The sequence below is a fragment of the Gobio gobio genome (assembly GCF_949357685.1).
Source record: "Gobio gobio genome assembly, chromosome: 4".
Classification (NCBI taxonomy): domain Eukaryota; kingdom Metazoa; phylum Chordata; class Actinopteri; order Cypriniformes; family Gobionidae; genus Gobio; species Gobio gobio.
Genome location: NC_137100.1, coordinates 1,159,262 through 1,177,849, shown reverse-complemented (window position 1 = coordinate 1,177,849; position 18,588 = coordinate 1,159,262). Strand labels below are relative to the sequence as shown.

General features: G+C 41.6%; 1 protein-coding gene across 2 annotated transcripts in view; it reads right to left on the bottom strand.

Annotated features, from left to right (window-relative positions):
* Positions 1-578: 578 nt before the first annotated feature.
* The window catches only part of rnf185 (ring finger protein 185), a 21,751-nt gene continuing 3,741 nt past the window's right edge, over positions 579-18,588 (bottom strand). For both annotated transcript variants that reach the window (XM_079815627.1, XM_079815628.1), the window contains 3 exons: positions 15,238-15,292; positions 5,487-5,604; positions 579-2,809 (listed from right to left, as the gene is read on the bottom strand). In XM_079815627.1, coding sequence (XP_079671753.1) covers positions 2,712-2,809; positions 5,487-5,604; positions 15,238-15,292 — 271 coding nt within the window. In that variant the 3' untranslated portion in view covers positions 579-2,711. The remainder of the gene's footprint in view (positions 2,810-5,486; positions 5,605-15,237; positions 15,293-18,588) is intronic.

The window sequence follows — 18,588 nt, the reverse complement described above, 5'->3', positions numbered from 1 at the left end:
AGTTCCTTCTGATCTGTGATCAGTGATCTCTGATGTGTAGCTAATTATTCAAGTTCACACAGAACTTTATTATTCGTGCTGCGGCTTCTCTCTCTCCCGACACAGAGCGGTGTTTTCTATCTTGTGAGTCAGTGTTTTTGTAAGTTCTCTCTGTTAGCAATCTCTCGTCTCTGCTAGTGATGTCCAGTTCGCGAACGAATCATTCTTTTGAACCGGTTCTTTTTAGTGAACCGGTTGAATCAGTTCACCAAATCGGACTGAATCGTTCTACTCTGTTGGCGTCTCGAGTCAGCGCTGATCCATAATTTACTAAAGTTCCTAACTTTCTGACATGAGTGACAGTCCCTCCGACTAGAAATAAACGAATAACCTGAAGTATATTCTAGAAACTACAGCAGTTCACTGATCTGAGACATGCTGAGAACTGATGTGAAGTGACATCCGTCTCTCTGTTAAACCACGCCCCCTCCGCTCATTTCAAATGCAAAGATGTCAGCCAATCACAACAGTGGGTGTTTTCACTGAAGTCTCACAGTAGACACGCCCCTTGAAACAGAGCATTCAGCCAGAGGGGTAATAACAGTATAGAAAAAAATGCCTTTTATTTCTAAATTATGACATTTTATGATGTCAAAGTCATACTAACAATATAAGTACACCTCAGGAAACATTATAAAATAATAGAAAAATGCCATGCCATGGGACCTTTAATGAATGATAACAGCATATTAATTCATACTAGCAAAATATGAATTAATGTTAGCAACATGCTAATCCATGCTAGCAACATGTTAATTTGTGTTAAAACGTGAAAATGTTAAATAATGACAACATGTTAAAACATGCTAGCAACATGTTAATTAATGTTAAAACATGCTAGCAATATGTTAAATCATATTAACATAATGTTAGCAAACATGCTAAATCATGCTAACAAACATGCTAAAATTATCTAAATTGTTAACATGTTAAATCATGCTAGCAACATGTTAATTAATGTTAAAACATGCTTAACATCATGCTAGCAAACATGCTAAATCATGCTAGCAAACAGGGTAAATAATGGGGTAAATCGTGTTAAAACTCTAAAGCAACATGCTAATCAGGTTAGCAACATGCTAAATAAAGTTGAAACATGCTAGCAACACACAAAGAGATTAAGAGATTTAAAAAAAGTTCAAATTTACTCATCATAATTATGAGCTGAAATTATGAGTCCAAATTCTGACATGTCATAATTATGATATTAAAAAGTTGAAACTGACTTATGACTGAATTATGAAATTCATAATTATGACGAAGATGCGATGATAACATATTAAGTTATGAAATGAAAAATCACAAAATTATTCTTGAAATTATGATGTCAAATTATGAAATAAGTCAAAATTCTGACATAACTTTTTAAGTTTCGACATTTTACATGATAATTATATCATAAGTTCAACTATAATGCTATAATTATGACTTTTTAAATACATTTTTTTTTTTACTTTGTTAGATCTTATTACATTATAGTTGAAATTATGAGTCAAAATTCTGACGTAAGATGTAAAGTCAAAATTGACGTAAACAGACAAATTTATGATATAAAGTCAAAACTAGACATAAAAAATCAAAATTGCACAGAAAAGTTGAAATTATGATGAGATGAGTCATAATGAGATGTCGAAATGTTTTATTAAGTTTTAAAAATGTTTAATTACTTAAAGTTATAATTATGACAATCATTCTACTTGAAATTTCTGAAATTTTATTACATTATATAGAAAGTCAAAATTCTGACAAGTCGAAACTGACTCAAAAAGTCATAAATATGAGTTGAAATTATGACTGTCATGATGAGATGAAGTCAAAACTGTGATTATGACATTATGAAATTATGACTTAAGATAAATATGACATTAGGACATAAGATGAAAAAAGTCAAAATTGACGTAAAATATCATAAATATGACATCAGAGCTAACTCAAAACTCTGACTGAAGATACAAGAAAGTCAAAATTTACTTAATTTATGAAATAAAACGTCAAAATTATGAGTCATAATTATGATAAAAAGTTGAAACTGATTTTGAGGTCAAAATTTTGACTTAAAGTCATGACATTACAGTTGAAATGACAATCAAAATTCAGACTTAAGCCATAATTATGACATTAAAAAGTTGATATGTATTTGTATATATATAAATTGTATGTATGATATTATATAAAAAGTAAAAATTCTGACAAGTCGAAACAGAAATTATTAAATCGTCAGAAATTGCGACTGTCATAACGAGATGAAAAGACGAAATGGACTTAAGTCATAAATATGACAGTTGAAATTATGATCATAGTTTAAAAAGTGATATAATGTCGATATATAAATGAATAAAACCCTTGAAAAACATGTTTAAAATTAATTTTAATCACCATCTGGACAGTCAACATGTGCTTATGCTTCCCACCAGACCCTTTACATTAAACAGCGTTTACATGATAAACTTCCTCATTCTATAGGAATTAAGAGTCATGTGACGTTCTGGGTTATTCTACGCCTCTAGAACATGCTTTAGCTCAGCCCGTGTTAGAGAGGCTGATGAAGGACAGGATGAAGAACACGAGGGACATCGTTTGGCACCAGAACTGCAGAAACACCCAAGATGGAGGAGCTGAAGCCAGACGAGCGGCAGCTGTCAATCACATCCCTTTCACAGGAAGCCCCGCCCTCAGGCGATCAGCAGCCAGAACATGATGAGCAGCGCCACCAGCAGGAAGAGGCGGGACAGGAACTGCTCATCTGTGTGCTGAGGGGTCCCAGGGGCCGCTGCGGGGGGGCAGGAGAGAGCAGTGACATCATCAGTGACATCATCAGCGACATCAGCAACACATTCACTTCCTCAGAGCTTCTGTCTCGCTTTACAGCACATTTTACATCAAGACACATTTACTGGAGAAACAACATGCTAATCTGTGCTAGCAACATGCTAATCTGTGCTAGCAAACATGATAATCTGCGCTAGCAAACATGCTAATCTGCGCTAGCAACATGCTAATCTGTGCTAGCAAACATGCTAATCTGTGCTAGCAACATGCTAATCTGTGCTAGCAACATGCTAATCTGTGCTAGCAACATGCTAATCCGTGCTAGCAACATGCTAATCTGTGCTAGCAAACATGCTAATCTGTGCTAGCAACATGCTAATCTGTGCTAGCAACATGCTAATCTGTGCTAGCAACATGCTAATCCGTGCTAGCAACATGCTAATCCGTGCTAGCAACATGCTAATCTGTGCTAGCAACATGCTAATATGTGCTAGCAAACATGCTAATCTGTGCTAGCAACATGCTAATCCGTGCTAGCAACATGCTAATCCGTGCTAGAAACATGCTAATCTGTGCTAGCAACATGCTAATCCGTGCTAGCAACATGCTAATCCGTGCTAGCAACATGCTAATCCGTGCTAGCAAACATGCTAATCTGTGCTAGCAACATGCTAATCTGTGCTAGCAACATGCTAATCTGTGCTAGCAACATGCTAATCCGTGCTAGCAACATGCTAATCCGTGCTAGCAACATGCTAATCTGTGCTAGCAACATGCTAATATGTGCTAGCAAACATGCTAATCTGCGCTAGCAACATGCTAATCTGTGCTAGCAAACATGCTAATCTGTGCTAGCAACATGCTAATCTGTGCTAGCAACATGCTAATCTGTGCTAGCAAACATGCTAATCTGCGCTAGCAAACATGCTAATCTGTGCTAGCAACATGCTAATCTGTGCTAGCAACATGCTAATCTGTGCTAGCAACATGCTAATCTGTGCTAGCAACATGCTAATCTGTGCTAGCAAACATGCTAATCTGTGCTAGCAACATGCTAATCTGTGCTAGCAAACATGCTAATCTGTGCTAGCAACATGCTAATCCGTGCTAGCAAAATGCTAATCTGTGCTAGCAAATATGCTAATTAATGATGACAAAATGCTAATCTGTGCTAGAAACATGCTAATCCGTGCTAGCAACATGCTAATCTGTGCTAGCAACATGCTAATCTGTGCTAGCAACATGCTAATCTGCGCTAGCAAACATGCTAATCTGCGCTAGCAACATGCTAATCTGTGCTAGCAAACATGCTAATCTGTGCTAGCAACATGCTAATCTGTGCTAGCAACATGCTAATCTGTGCTAGCAACATGCTAATCTGTGCTAGCAAACATGCTAATCTGCGCTAGCAAACATGCTAATCTGTGCTAGCAACATGCTAATCTGTGCTAGCAACATGCTAATCTGTGCTAGCAACATGCTAATCTGTGCTAGCAACATGCTAATCTGTGCTAGCAACATGCTAATCTGTGCTAGCAACATGCTAATCTGTGCTAGCAAACATGCTAATCTGTGCTAGCAAACATGCTAATCTGTGCTAGCAACATGCTAATCCGTGCTAGCAAAATGCTGATCTGTGCTAGCAAACATGTTAATCTGTGCTAGCAAGCATGCTAATTAATGATAACAAAATGCTAATCTGTGCTATAAACATGCTAATCCGTGCTAGCAAAATGCTAATCTGTGCTACCAAACATGCTAATCTGCGCTAGCAACATGCTAATCTGTGCCAGCAACATGCTAATCCGTGCTAGCAAAATGCTAATCTGTGCTAGCAAACATGCTAATTTGTGCTAACAACATGTAAATCTGTTAACAACATGCTAATCTGTGCGAGCAACATGCTAATCCGTGCTAGCAAAATGCTAATCTAAGCGAGCAACATGCTAATCTGTGCTAGCAACATGCTAATCTGTGCTAGCAAACATGCTAATTTGTGCTAACAACATGTAAATCTGTTAACAACATGCTAATCTGTGCGAGCAACATGCTAATCTGAGCTAGCAACATGCTAATCCGTGCTAGCAACATGCTAATCTGTGCTAGCAAACATGCTAATTTGTGCTAGCAAACATGCTAATTTGTGCTAACAACATGTTAATCTGTTAACAACATGCTAATCCGTGCTAACAACATGCTAATCCGTGCTAGCAAAATGCTAATCTATGTTAGCAAACATGCTTATCTGAGATAGCAACATGCTAATCTGTGCTAGCAACATGCTAATCCGTGCTAACAAACATGTTTATCTGAGATGGCAACATGCTAATCCGTGCAAACGCAAAATGCTAATCTATGTTAGCAAAATGCTAATTCGTGCTATTAAAATGCTAATCTGTGCTAACAAAATGCTAATCTGTGCTAGCAAACATGCTAATTCATGATAACATGCTAATCTGCGCTAGCAACAAGCTAATCCGTGCAAGCAAAATGATAATCTGTGTTAACATGCTAATCCGTGTTAGCAAACATTCTAATCCTTGTTAAGAAACATGCTAATCTGGGATAGCAAAATGCTAATCGGTGCTAGCAATTAGGTTAACATGTTAGTCCGTTCTAGCAAAATACTAATCCGTGATAAGTAGTTATGCAGGTCAGTGTTGGTAGTGATTGTGTACCTGGTGCTGGTCGTCCGTCATTGATGTTGAAGGCCGTGGCAAAGATGCCAAAAGGAAAAGCTCCGATCCCGAAAGACATCTGGAATCCTCCATCTCCGAAGCCAAAGCCCTGAAACCCCTGCAAACACAAGTAACATACTCGTCACATACTCACTCGTAACATACTCACTCAACATATACTCGTAACATACTCACTCAACATATACTCGTAACATACTCACTCAACATATACTCGTAACATACTCACTCAACATATACTCGTAACATACTCACTCAACATATACTCGTCACATACTCACTCAACATATACTCGTCACGTACTCACTCGTAACATACTCACTCAACATATACTCGTCACATACTCACTCAACATATACTCGTAACATACTCACTCAACATATACTCGTAACATACTCACTCAACATATACTCGTCACATACTCACTCAACATATACTCGTCATATACTCACTCAACATATACTCGTAACATACTCACTCAACATATACTCGTCACATACTCACTCAACATATACTCGTCATATACTCACTCAACATATACTCGTCATATACTCACTCAACATATACTCGTCATATACTCACTCAACATATACTCGTCATATACTCACTCAACATATACTCGTCACATACTCACTCAACATATACTCGTCATATACTCACTCAACATATACTCGTCATATACTCACTCAACATATACTCGTCACATACTCACTCAACATATACTCGTCATATACTCACTCAACATATACTCGTCATATACTCACTCAACATATACTCGTCACATACTCACTCAACATATACTCGTCATATACTCACTCAACATATACTCGTCACATACTCACTCAACATATACTCGTCATATACTCACTCAACATATACTCGTCATATACTCACTCAACATATACTCGTCACATACTCACTCAACATATACTCGTCACATACTCACTCAACATATACTCGTCACATACTCACTCAACATATACTCGTCACATACTCACTCAACATATACTCGTAACATACTCACTCAACATATACTCGTCACATACTCACTCAACATATACTCGTAACATACTCACTCAACATATACTCGTCATATACTCACTCAACATATACTCGTCATATACTCACTCAACATATACTCGTCACATACTCACTCAACATATACTCGTCATATACTCACTCAACATATACTCGTCACATACTCACTCAACATATACTCGTCACATACTCACTCAACATATACTCGTCATATACTCACTCAACATATACTCGTCACATACTCACTCAACATATACTCGTCACATACTCACTCAACATATACTCGTCACATACTCACTCAACATATACTCGTCACATACTCACTCAACATATACTCGTAACATACTCACTCAACATATACTCGTCACATACTCACTCAACATATACTCGTCACATACTCACTCAACATATACTCGTCATATACTCACTCAACATATACTCGTCATATACTCACTCAACATATACTCGTCACATACTCACTCAACATATACTCGTCATATACTCACTCAACATATACTCGTCATATACTCACTCAACATATACTCGTCATATACTCACTCAACATATACTCGTCATATACTCACTCAACATATACTCGTCACATACTCGTCACATACTCACTCAACATATACTCGTTACATACTCACTCAACATATACTCGTCACATACTCACTCAACATATACTCGTCATATACTCACTCAACATATACTCGTCATATACTCACTCAACATATACTCGTCACATACTCACTCAACATATACTCGTCACATACTCACTCAACATATACTCGTAACATACTCACTCGTGACATACTCACTCAACATATACTCGTCACATACTCACTCAACATATACTCGTCACATACTCGTCACATACTCACTCAACATATACTCGTCACATACTCACTCAACATATACTCGTAACATACTCACTCGTAACATACTCACTCAACATATACTCGTCACATACTCACTCAACATATACTCGTCACATACTCACTCAACATATACTCATAACATACTCACTCAACATATACTCGTCATATACTCACTCAACATATACTCGTCACATACTCGTCACATACTCACTCAACATATACTCGTCACATACTCACTCAACATATACTCGTAACATACTCACTCGTAACATACTCACTCAACATATACTCGTCACATACTCACTCAACATATACTCGTCACATACTCACTCAACATATACTCGTAACATACTCAGTCAACATATACTCGTAACATACTCACTCAACATATACTCGTAACATACTCACTCAACATATACTCGTAACATACTCGTCACATACTCACTCAACATATACTCGTCACATACTCACTCAACATATACTCGTAACATACTCGTCACATACTCACGCAACATATACTCGTCACATACTCACTCAACATATACTCGTCACGTACTCACTCGTAACATACTCACTCAACATATACTCGTCACATACTCACTCAACATATACTCGTAACATACTCACTCAACATATACTCGTCACATACTCACTCAACATATACTCGTCACATACTCACTCAACATATACTCGTCACATACTCACTCAACATATACTCGTAACATACTCACTCAACATATACTCGTAACATACTCACTCAACATATACTCGTAACATACTCACTCAACATATACTCGTCACATACTCGTCACATACTCACTCGTAACATACTCACTCAACATATACTCGTCACATACTCAATCAACATATACTCGTAACATACTCACTCAACATACTCATCACATACTCACTCAACATATACTCGTCACATACTCACTCAACATATACTCGTAACATACTCACTCAACATATACTCGTAACATACTCACTCAACATATACTCGTAACATACTCACTCAACATATACTCGTCACATACTCACTCAACATATACTCGTCACATACTCGTCACATACTCACTCGTAACATACTCACTCAACATATACTCGTCACATACTCAATCAACATATACTCGTAACATACTCACTCAACATACTCGTCACATACTCACTCAACATATACTCGTCATATACTCACTCAACATATACTCGTCACATACTCACTCAACATATACTCGTAACATACTCACTCAACATATACTCGTCACATACTCACTCAACATATACTCGTCACATACTCACTCAACATATACTCGTAACATACTCACTCAACATATACTCGTAACAAACTCACTCAACATATACTCGTCACGTACTCACTCAACATATACTCGTCACATACTCACTCAACAAATACTCGTCACATAATCACTCAACATATACTCGTCACATACTCACTCAACATATACTCGTCACATACTCACTCAACATATACTCGTCACGTACTCACTCAACATATACTCGTCACATACTCACTCAACATATACTCGTCACATACTCACTCAACATATACTCGTCACATACTCACTCAACATATACTCGTAACACTCACTCAACATATACTCGTAACATACTCACTCAACATATACTCGTCACGTACTCACTCAACATATACTCGTCACATACTCACTCAACATATACTCGTCACATACTCACTCAACATATACTTGTCACATACTCACTCAACATATACTCGTCACATACTCACTCAACATATACTCGTCACATACTCACTCAACATACTCGTCACATACTCACTCAACATATACTCACTCAACATATACTCGTCACATACTCACTCAACATACTCGTCACATACTCACTCAACATATACTCGTCACATACTCACTCAACATATACTCGTAACATACTCACTCAACATATACTCGTCACGTACTCACTCGTAACATACTCACTCAACATATACTCGTCACATACTCACTCGTAACATACTAACTCAACATATACTCGTAACATACTAACTCAACATATACTCGTCACATACTCACTCGTAACATACTAACTCAACATATACTCATAACATACTAACTCAACATATACTCGTCACATACTCACTCAACATATACTCGTAACATACTCACTCAACATATACTCGTCACGTACTCACTCGTGACATACTCACTCAACATACACTCGTCACATACTCACTCAACATATACTCGTCACATACTCAATCGTAACATACTCACTCAACATATACTCGTCACATACTCACTCAACATATACTCGTAACATACTCACTCAACATATACTCGTCACGTACTCACTCGTAACATACTCACTCAACATATACTCGTCACGTACTCACTCGTGACATACTCACTCAACATATACTCGTCACATACTCACTCAACATATACTCGTCGCATACTCACTCAACATATACTCGTAACATACTCACTCAACATATACTCGTAACATACTCACTCAACATATACTCGTAACATACTCACTCGTCACATACTCACTCAACATATACTCGTAACATACTCACTCAACATATACTCGTCACATACTCACTCAACATATACTCGTAACATACTCACTCAACATATACTCGTAACATACAAACTCAACATATACTCATCACATACTCACTCGTAACATACTCACTCAACATATACTCGTCACATACTCACTCAACATATACTCGTCACATACTCACTCAACATATACTCGTCACATACTCACTCAACATATACTCGTCACATACTCACTCAACATATACTCGTCACATACTCACTCAATATATACTCGTAACATACTCACTCAACATATACTCGTCACATACTCACTCAACATATACTCGTAACATACAAACTCAACATATACTCGTCACGTACTCACTCGTAACATACTCACTCAACATATACTCGTCACATACTCACTCAACATATACTCGTAACATACTCACTCAACATATACTCGTCACATACTCACTCAACATATACTCGTAACATACTCACTCAACATATACTCGTCACATACTCACTCAACATATACTCGTAACATACTCACTCAACATATACTCGTAACATACAAACTCAACATATACTCATCACATACTCACTCGTAACATACTCACTCAACATATACTCGTCACATACTCACTCAACATATACTCGTCACATACTCACTCAACATATACTCGTCACATACTCACTCAACATATACTCGTCACATACTCACTCAATATATACTCGTAACATACTCACTCAACATATACTCGTCACATACTCACTCAACATATACTCGTAACATACAAACTCAACATATACTCGTCACGTACTCACTCGTAACATACTCACTCAACATATACTCGTCACATACTCACTCAACATATACTCGTAACATACTCACTCAACATATACTCGTCACATACTCACTCAACATATACTCGTAACATACTCACTCAACATATACTCGTAACATACTCACTCAACATATACTCGTAACATACTCACTCAACATATACTCGTCACATACTCACTCAACATATACTCGTCACGTACTCACTCGTAACATACTCACTCAACATATACTCGTCACATACTCACTCAACATATACTCGTAACATACTCACTCAACATATACTCGTAACATACTCACTCAACATATACTCGTCACATACTCACTCAACATATACTTGTCACATACTCACTCAACATATACTCGTCACATACTCACTCAACATATACTCGTCACATACTCACTCAACATATACTCGTCATATACTCACTCAACATATACTCACTCAACATAGACTCACTCAACATAGACTCGTCATATACTCACTCAACATATACTCGTCATATACTCACTCAACATATACTCGTCATATACTCACTCAACATATACTCGTCATATACTCATTTAACATATACTCGTCATATACTCACTCAACATATACTCACTCAACATATACTCGTCATATACTCACTCAACATATACTCGTCACGTACTCACTCAACATATACTCGTCACATACTCACTCAACATATACTCGTCACATACTCACTCAACATATACTCGTCATTTACTCACTCAACATAAACTCGTCACATACTCACTCAACATATAATCACTCAACATATATTCGTCACATACTCACTCAACATATACTCGTCACATACTCACTCAACATTTACTCACTCAACATATACGTCACATACTCACTCAATATATACTCGTCACATACTCACTCAACATATACTCGTCAAATACTCACAACATATACTCGTCACATACTCACTCAACATACACTCGTCACATACTCACTCGTCACACACTCACTCAACATATACTCGTCACATACTCACTCAACATATACTCGTCACATACTCACTCAACATATACTCGTCACATACTCACTGGTCATATACTCACTCAACATATACTCACTCAACATATACTCGTCACATACTCACTCAACATATACGTCACATACTCACTCAACATATACTCGTCACATACTCACTCAACATATACTCATCAAATACTCACAACATATACTCGTCACATACTCACTCACCATATACTCATCAAATACTCACAACATATACTCGTCACATACTCACTGGTCACATACTCACTCAACATATACTCGTCACATACTCACTCAACCTATACTCGTCACACACTCGCTCGTCACACACTCGCTCGTCACACACTCGCTCGTCACACACTCGCTCGTCACACACTCGCTCGTCACACACTCGCTCGTCACACACTCTCTCGTCACACACTCTCTCGTCACACACTCTCTCGTCTGCTCACTCACTGCTCACTCACTGCTCACCTACACACTCACTGCTCACTCACTGCTCACTCACTGCTCACTCACTGCTCCACTACACACTCACTGCTCACTCACTGCTCACTCACTGCTCACTCACTGCTCCACTACACACTCACTGCACACTCACTGCTCCACTACACACTCACTGCTCACTCACTACACACTCACTGCTCACTCACTGCTCCACTACACACTCGCTGCTCACTCACTGCTCCACTACACACTCACTGCTCACTCACTGCTCCACTACACACTCACTAAACACTAACTGCTCACTCACTGCTCCACTACACACTCACTGCTCACTCACTGCTCACTCAGTGCTCACTCAGTGCTCACTCAGTGCTCACTCAGTGCTCACTCACTGCTCACTCAGTGCTCCACTACACACTCACTGCTCACTCACTGCTCACTCACTGCTCACTCACTGCTCACTCACTGCTCACTCACTGCTCACTCACTGCTCACTCACTGCTCACTCACTGCTCACTCACTGCTCCCCTACACACTCACTGCTCACTCACTGCTCACTCACTGCTCACTCACTCACTGCTCCTCACTCACTGCTCACTCACTGCTCACTCACTGCTCACTCACTGCTCACTCACTGCTCACTCACTGCTCACTCACTGCTCACTCACTGCTCCCCTACACACTCACTGCTCACTCACTGCACACTCACTGCTCACTCACTGCTCACTCACTACACACTCACTGCTCACTCACTGCTCACTCACTACACACTCACTACACACTCACTGCTCACTCACTGCTCACTCACTGCTCACTCACTGCTCACTCACTGCTCACTCACTGCTCCCCTACACACTCACTGCTCACTCACTGCTCCCCTACACACTCACTGCTCACTCACTGCTCCACTACACACTCACTGCTCACTCACTGCTCCACTACACACTCACTGCTCACTCACTGCTCACTCACTGCACACTCACTGCTCACTCACTGCTCACTCACTGCACACTCACTCCGTGCTCACTCACTGCTCACTCACTGCTCACTCACTGCTCCCCTACACACTCACTGCTCACTCACTGCTCACTCACTGCTCCCCTACACACTCACTGCTCACTCACTGCACACTCACTACACACTCACTACACACTCACTCCTCACTCACTGCTCACTCACTGCTCACTCACTGCACACTCACTGCTCACTCACTGCTCACTCACTCCGTGCTCACTCCGTGCTCACTCCGTGCTCACTCACTGCTCACTCACTGCTCACTCACTGCACACTCACTGCTCACTCACTGCTCACTCACTGCTCACTCACTCCTCACTCACTGCTCACTCACTGCTCACTCACTGCTCACTCACTGCTCACTCACTGCTCACTCACTGCTCACTCACTGCTCACTCACTGCACACTCACTGCACACTCACTGCACACTCACTCCTCACTCACTGCTCACTCACTGCTCACTCACTCCTCACTCACTCCTCACTCACTCCTCACTCACTGCTCACTCACTGCTCACTCACTGCTCACTCACTCCTCACTCACTGCTCACTCACTCCTCACTCACTGCTCACTCACTGCTCACTCACTGCTCACTCACTCCTCACTCACTGCTCACTCACTGCTCACTCACTGCTCACTCACTGCACACTCACTCCTCACTCACTGCTCACTCACTGCACACTCACTGCACACTCACTCCTCACTCACTGCTCACTCACTGCTCACTCACTGCTCCCCTACACACTCACTGCTCACTCACTGCACACTCACTGCACACTCACTGCTCACTCACTGCACACTCACTCCTCACTCACTCCTCACTCACTCCTCACTCACTCCTCACTCACTCCTCACTCACTCCTCACTCACTCCTCACTCACTCCTCACTCACTGCTCACTCACTGCTCACTCACTGCTCACTCAGTGCTCACTCACTGCTCACTCACTGCTCACTCACTGCTCACTCACTGCTCACTCACTGCTCACTCACTGCTCACTCACTGCTCACTCACTCCTCACTCACTGCTCACTCACTGCACACTCACTGCACACTCACTGCTCACTCACTGCTCACTCACTGCTCACTCACTGCTCACTCACTGCTCCTCACTCACTGCACACTCACTGCTCACTCACTGCACACTCACTGCACACTCACTGCACACTCACTGCACACTCACTGCACACTCACTGCACACTCACTCCTCACTCACTGCTCACTCACTGCTCACTCACTGCTCCCCTACACACTCACTGCTCACTCACTGCTCACTCACTGCACACTCACTCCTCACTCACTGCTCACTCACTGCTCACTCACTACACACTCACTGCTCACTCACTGCACACTCACTGCACACTCACTGCACACTCACTGCACACTCAGTGCTCACTCACTGCTCACTCACTGCTCACTCACTACACACTCACTACACACTCACTACACACTCACTACACACTCACTACACACTCACTACACACTCACTACTCACTCACTGCTCACTCACTGCTCACTCACTACACACTCACTACACACTCACTACACACTCACTACACACTCACTACACACTCACTGCTCACTCACTGCTCACTCACTGCTCACTCACTGCTCACTCACTGCTCACTCACTGCTCCTCTACACACTGGAGCTGAAGCGTGTCTGATTGCAGGTGGTCATGAGTAATGGGTCTGGTTATGGTAATGATTACGCAAGAGCTCCAGGAGTTGAGTGAGCAGAATGTGATGCAACCCCAGCGTCAGGCGTCCTCAGAGAGGCTCTAATCAGCCCCAGCGGGCCTGAGGAATTACCCTCAGCTTCCTCATCATCACACACTTTCATCACTAACGTCTCGAGCAATGACACGCCAGCGTTGCAAACAACCTTTAATGATCTACACAGTGAGTGTGTGTGTGAGAGTGTGTGTGTGTGTGTGTGTGTGTGTGATATACTCACGCCACGGTTCTCCGGCTCGGGACGCTGCCCTTGTGGCCGAGGAGGAGTTCGCTCTCTGAAAACACAAACATCACTTCAGATGTTCAGCGCTACAGAAGAACACACACGTCTCTGCTCAACAATCAGTGTGTGTGTGTGTGTGTATGTACCTGGGGTCTTGTTGTCCGGTGTGTGTGTGTGTGTGTGTGTGTACCTGGGGTCTTGTTGTCCGGTGTGTGTGTGTGTGTGTGTACCTGGGGTCTTGTTGTCCGGTGTGTGTGTGTGTGTGTGTACCTGGGGTCTTGTTGTCCGGTGTGTGTGTGTGTGTGTGTGTACCTGGGGTCTTGTTGTCCGGTGTGTGTGTGTGTGTGTGTGTGTACCTGGGGTCTTGTTGTCCGGTGTGTGTGTGTGTGTGTGTGTGTGTGTGTGTACCTGGGGTCTTGTTGTCCGGTGTGTGTGTGTGTACCTGGGGTCTTGTTGTCCGGTGTGTGTGTGTGTGTGTGTACCTGGGGTCTTGTTGTCCGGTGTGTGTGTGTGTGTGTGTGTGTACCTGGGGTCTTGTTGTCCGGTGTGTGTGTGTGTGTGTGTGTGTGTGTGTGTGTGTGTGTACCTGGGGTCTTGTTGTCCGGTGTGTGTGTGTGTACCTGGGGTCTTGTTGTCCGGTGTGTGTGTGTGTGTGTGTGTACCTGGGGTCTTGTTGTCCGGTGTGTGTGTGTGTGTGTACCTGGGGTCTTGTTGTCCTGTGTGTGTGTGTGTGTGTGTGTGTGTGTACCTGGGGTCTTGTTGTCCGGTGTGTGTGTGTGTGTGTGTACCTGGGGTCTTGTTGTCCGGTGTGTGTGTGTGTGTGTGTGTACCTGGGGTCTTGTTGTCCGGTGTGTGTGTGTGTGTGTGTGTGTGTACCTGGGGTCTTGTTGTCCGGTGTGTGTGTGTGTGTGTGTGTGTGTGTGTGTGTACCTGGGGTCTTGTTGTCCGGTGTGTGTGTGTGTACCTGGGGTCTTGTTGTCCGGTGTGTGTGTGTGTGTGTGTACCTGGGGTCTTGTTGTCCGGTGTGTGTGTGTGTGTGTGTGTGTACCTGGGGTCTTGTTGTCCGGTGTGTGTGTGTGTGTGTGTGTGTGTGTGTGTGTGTGTACCTGGGGTCTTGTTGTCCGGTGTGTGTGTGTGTACCTGGGGTCTTGTTGTCCGGTGTGTGTGTGTGTGTGTGTGTACCTGGGGTCTTGTTGTCCGGTGTGTGTGTGTGTGTGTACCTGGGGTCTTGTTGTCCTGTGTGTGTGTGTGTGTGTGTGTGTGTGTGTGTACCTGGGGTCTTGTTGTCCGGTGTGTGTGTGTGTGTGTACCTGGGGTCTTGTTGTCCGGTGTGTGTGTGTGTGTGTGTGTGTGTGTGTGTACCTGGGGTCTTGTTGTCCGGTGTGTGTGTGTGTGTGTGTACCTGGGGTCTTGTTGTCCGGTGTGTGTGTGTGTGTGTGTACCTGGGGTCCTGTTGTCCTGTGTGTGTGTGTGTGTGTGTGTTTGTGTACCTGGGGTCTTGTTGTCCGGTGTGTGTGTGTGTGTGTGTACCTGGGGTCTTGTTGTCCGGTGTGTGTGTGTGTGTGTGTGTGTGTACCTGGGGTCTTGTTGTCCGGTGTGTGTGTGTGTGTGTGTGTGTACCTGGGGTCTTGTTGTCCGGTGTGTGTGTGTGTGTGTGTACCTGGGGTCTTGTTGTCCGGTGTGTGTGTGTGTGTGTGTGTGTACCTGGGGTCTTGTTGTCCGGTGTGTGTGTGTGTGTGTGTGTGTACCTGGGGTCTTGTTGTCCGGTGTGTGTGTGTGTGTGTGTGTGTGTGTACCTGGGGTCTTGTTGTCCGGTGTGTGTGTGTGTGTGTGTGTGTGTGTACCTGGGGTCTTGTTGTCCGGTGTGTGTGTGTGTGTGTACCTGGGGTCTTGTTGTCCGGTGTGTGTTTGACGTTTGAGTCGTTCGTTCTTTTGCCACGTGACTTGTCACCGTATTGAACACTAGTTCACGTAGTTATTTTTTTATTTTATATATATAATTTTCAGTTAATATCAGACATATACAAATATGGGAAATATATTGACTATTCAAGTCACAAATTCAAGTCAATTACTCATTTTGAATCATATTGCACAAACACAAACACACACACACACACACACATACAATATATATATAAAATATGTTTTTGTATAGGTGCTATAGGCCTATAAGCTATGTTACAAAGGTTTAGGTAACATTTTTAAACTGATTTTTATTCATTAATAACACAAGGACAACAAAATTATATAACAACTCAATAGAGAAAAATAAAATACAGTTGATTCAAAACGAGTAATAGTCTAATTGACTTGAATTTGTGATGTTAGACTTGAATAGTCAATATATTTCCCATATTTGTATATGTCTGATATTAACTGAGAATTATATATATAAAAAAAAAAACTATAAAAAAAAATTAACTACGTGCTTGTTAGTAAAAAGGTTGTGAACTAGTGACAGGAAGAACGAAAGACTCAAACCCGAAAGACTCGTAAGAACGAATCTTTTCTGTTTCCGCTACTGACAGCATAGAGTCTATAGGACTGACAGGAAGAACCAAAGACTCAAACCCCAACTCGAGACTCGAAAGATGAACTAATCATTTTTGTTGTTTCCAGTACAGATTCAGCGTAATGCGCATGCGCGGTCAACACAAAATGAACGAATCACTCTCTGAGACGCTGTGAAGGGAAGGAAGTTGCGCTAGACGGAACGCGGGTATATTTTATAATAGTTTTACCTCATATCTTCTTTTCATAATCCTTGGGGAAAATAAAAATAAAGCGAAAATAAGATTAATATCACAGCAATAAAGTGTAAGCAGACTACATTTTTGTTTAGTTCTCTGGCCATCGTCTCGAACGTCAAGATGACGTTGGCTGTTGTGCTTTTACAGTGTGTAAGTGAATGTCGTGATATTACTGATCATGTGAAGATTTTGCAGCGGCGCTGAAAATACATTGTAGGGGAAACACTGCATCTTCAGACACAAATGAAGATATTTTAGTGTAAATCTGATGCTCTGAAAGGCCTCCATTGGCTCAACTTTACACTCTCAAGACCCTTAAAAGACACTAAAGACTAAAGTTACAAAGTCCATCTCACTACAGCGGCTCTACAATAACTTTATGAAGACGAGAATAGTTTCTGTGCGCAAAAAACCCTAAATAACGACTTATATAGTGATGACGATTTCAAAACACGACATCATGAAGCTTCGAAGCGTTATGAATCAGTGAGTCGATTCAGCGGTTCAGAGCGTTATGAATCAGTGAGTCGATTCAGCGGTTCAGAGCGTTATGAATCAGTGAGTCGATTCAGCGGTTCAGAGCGTTATGAATCAG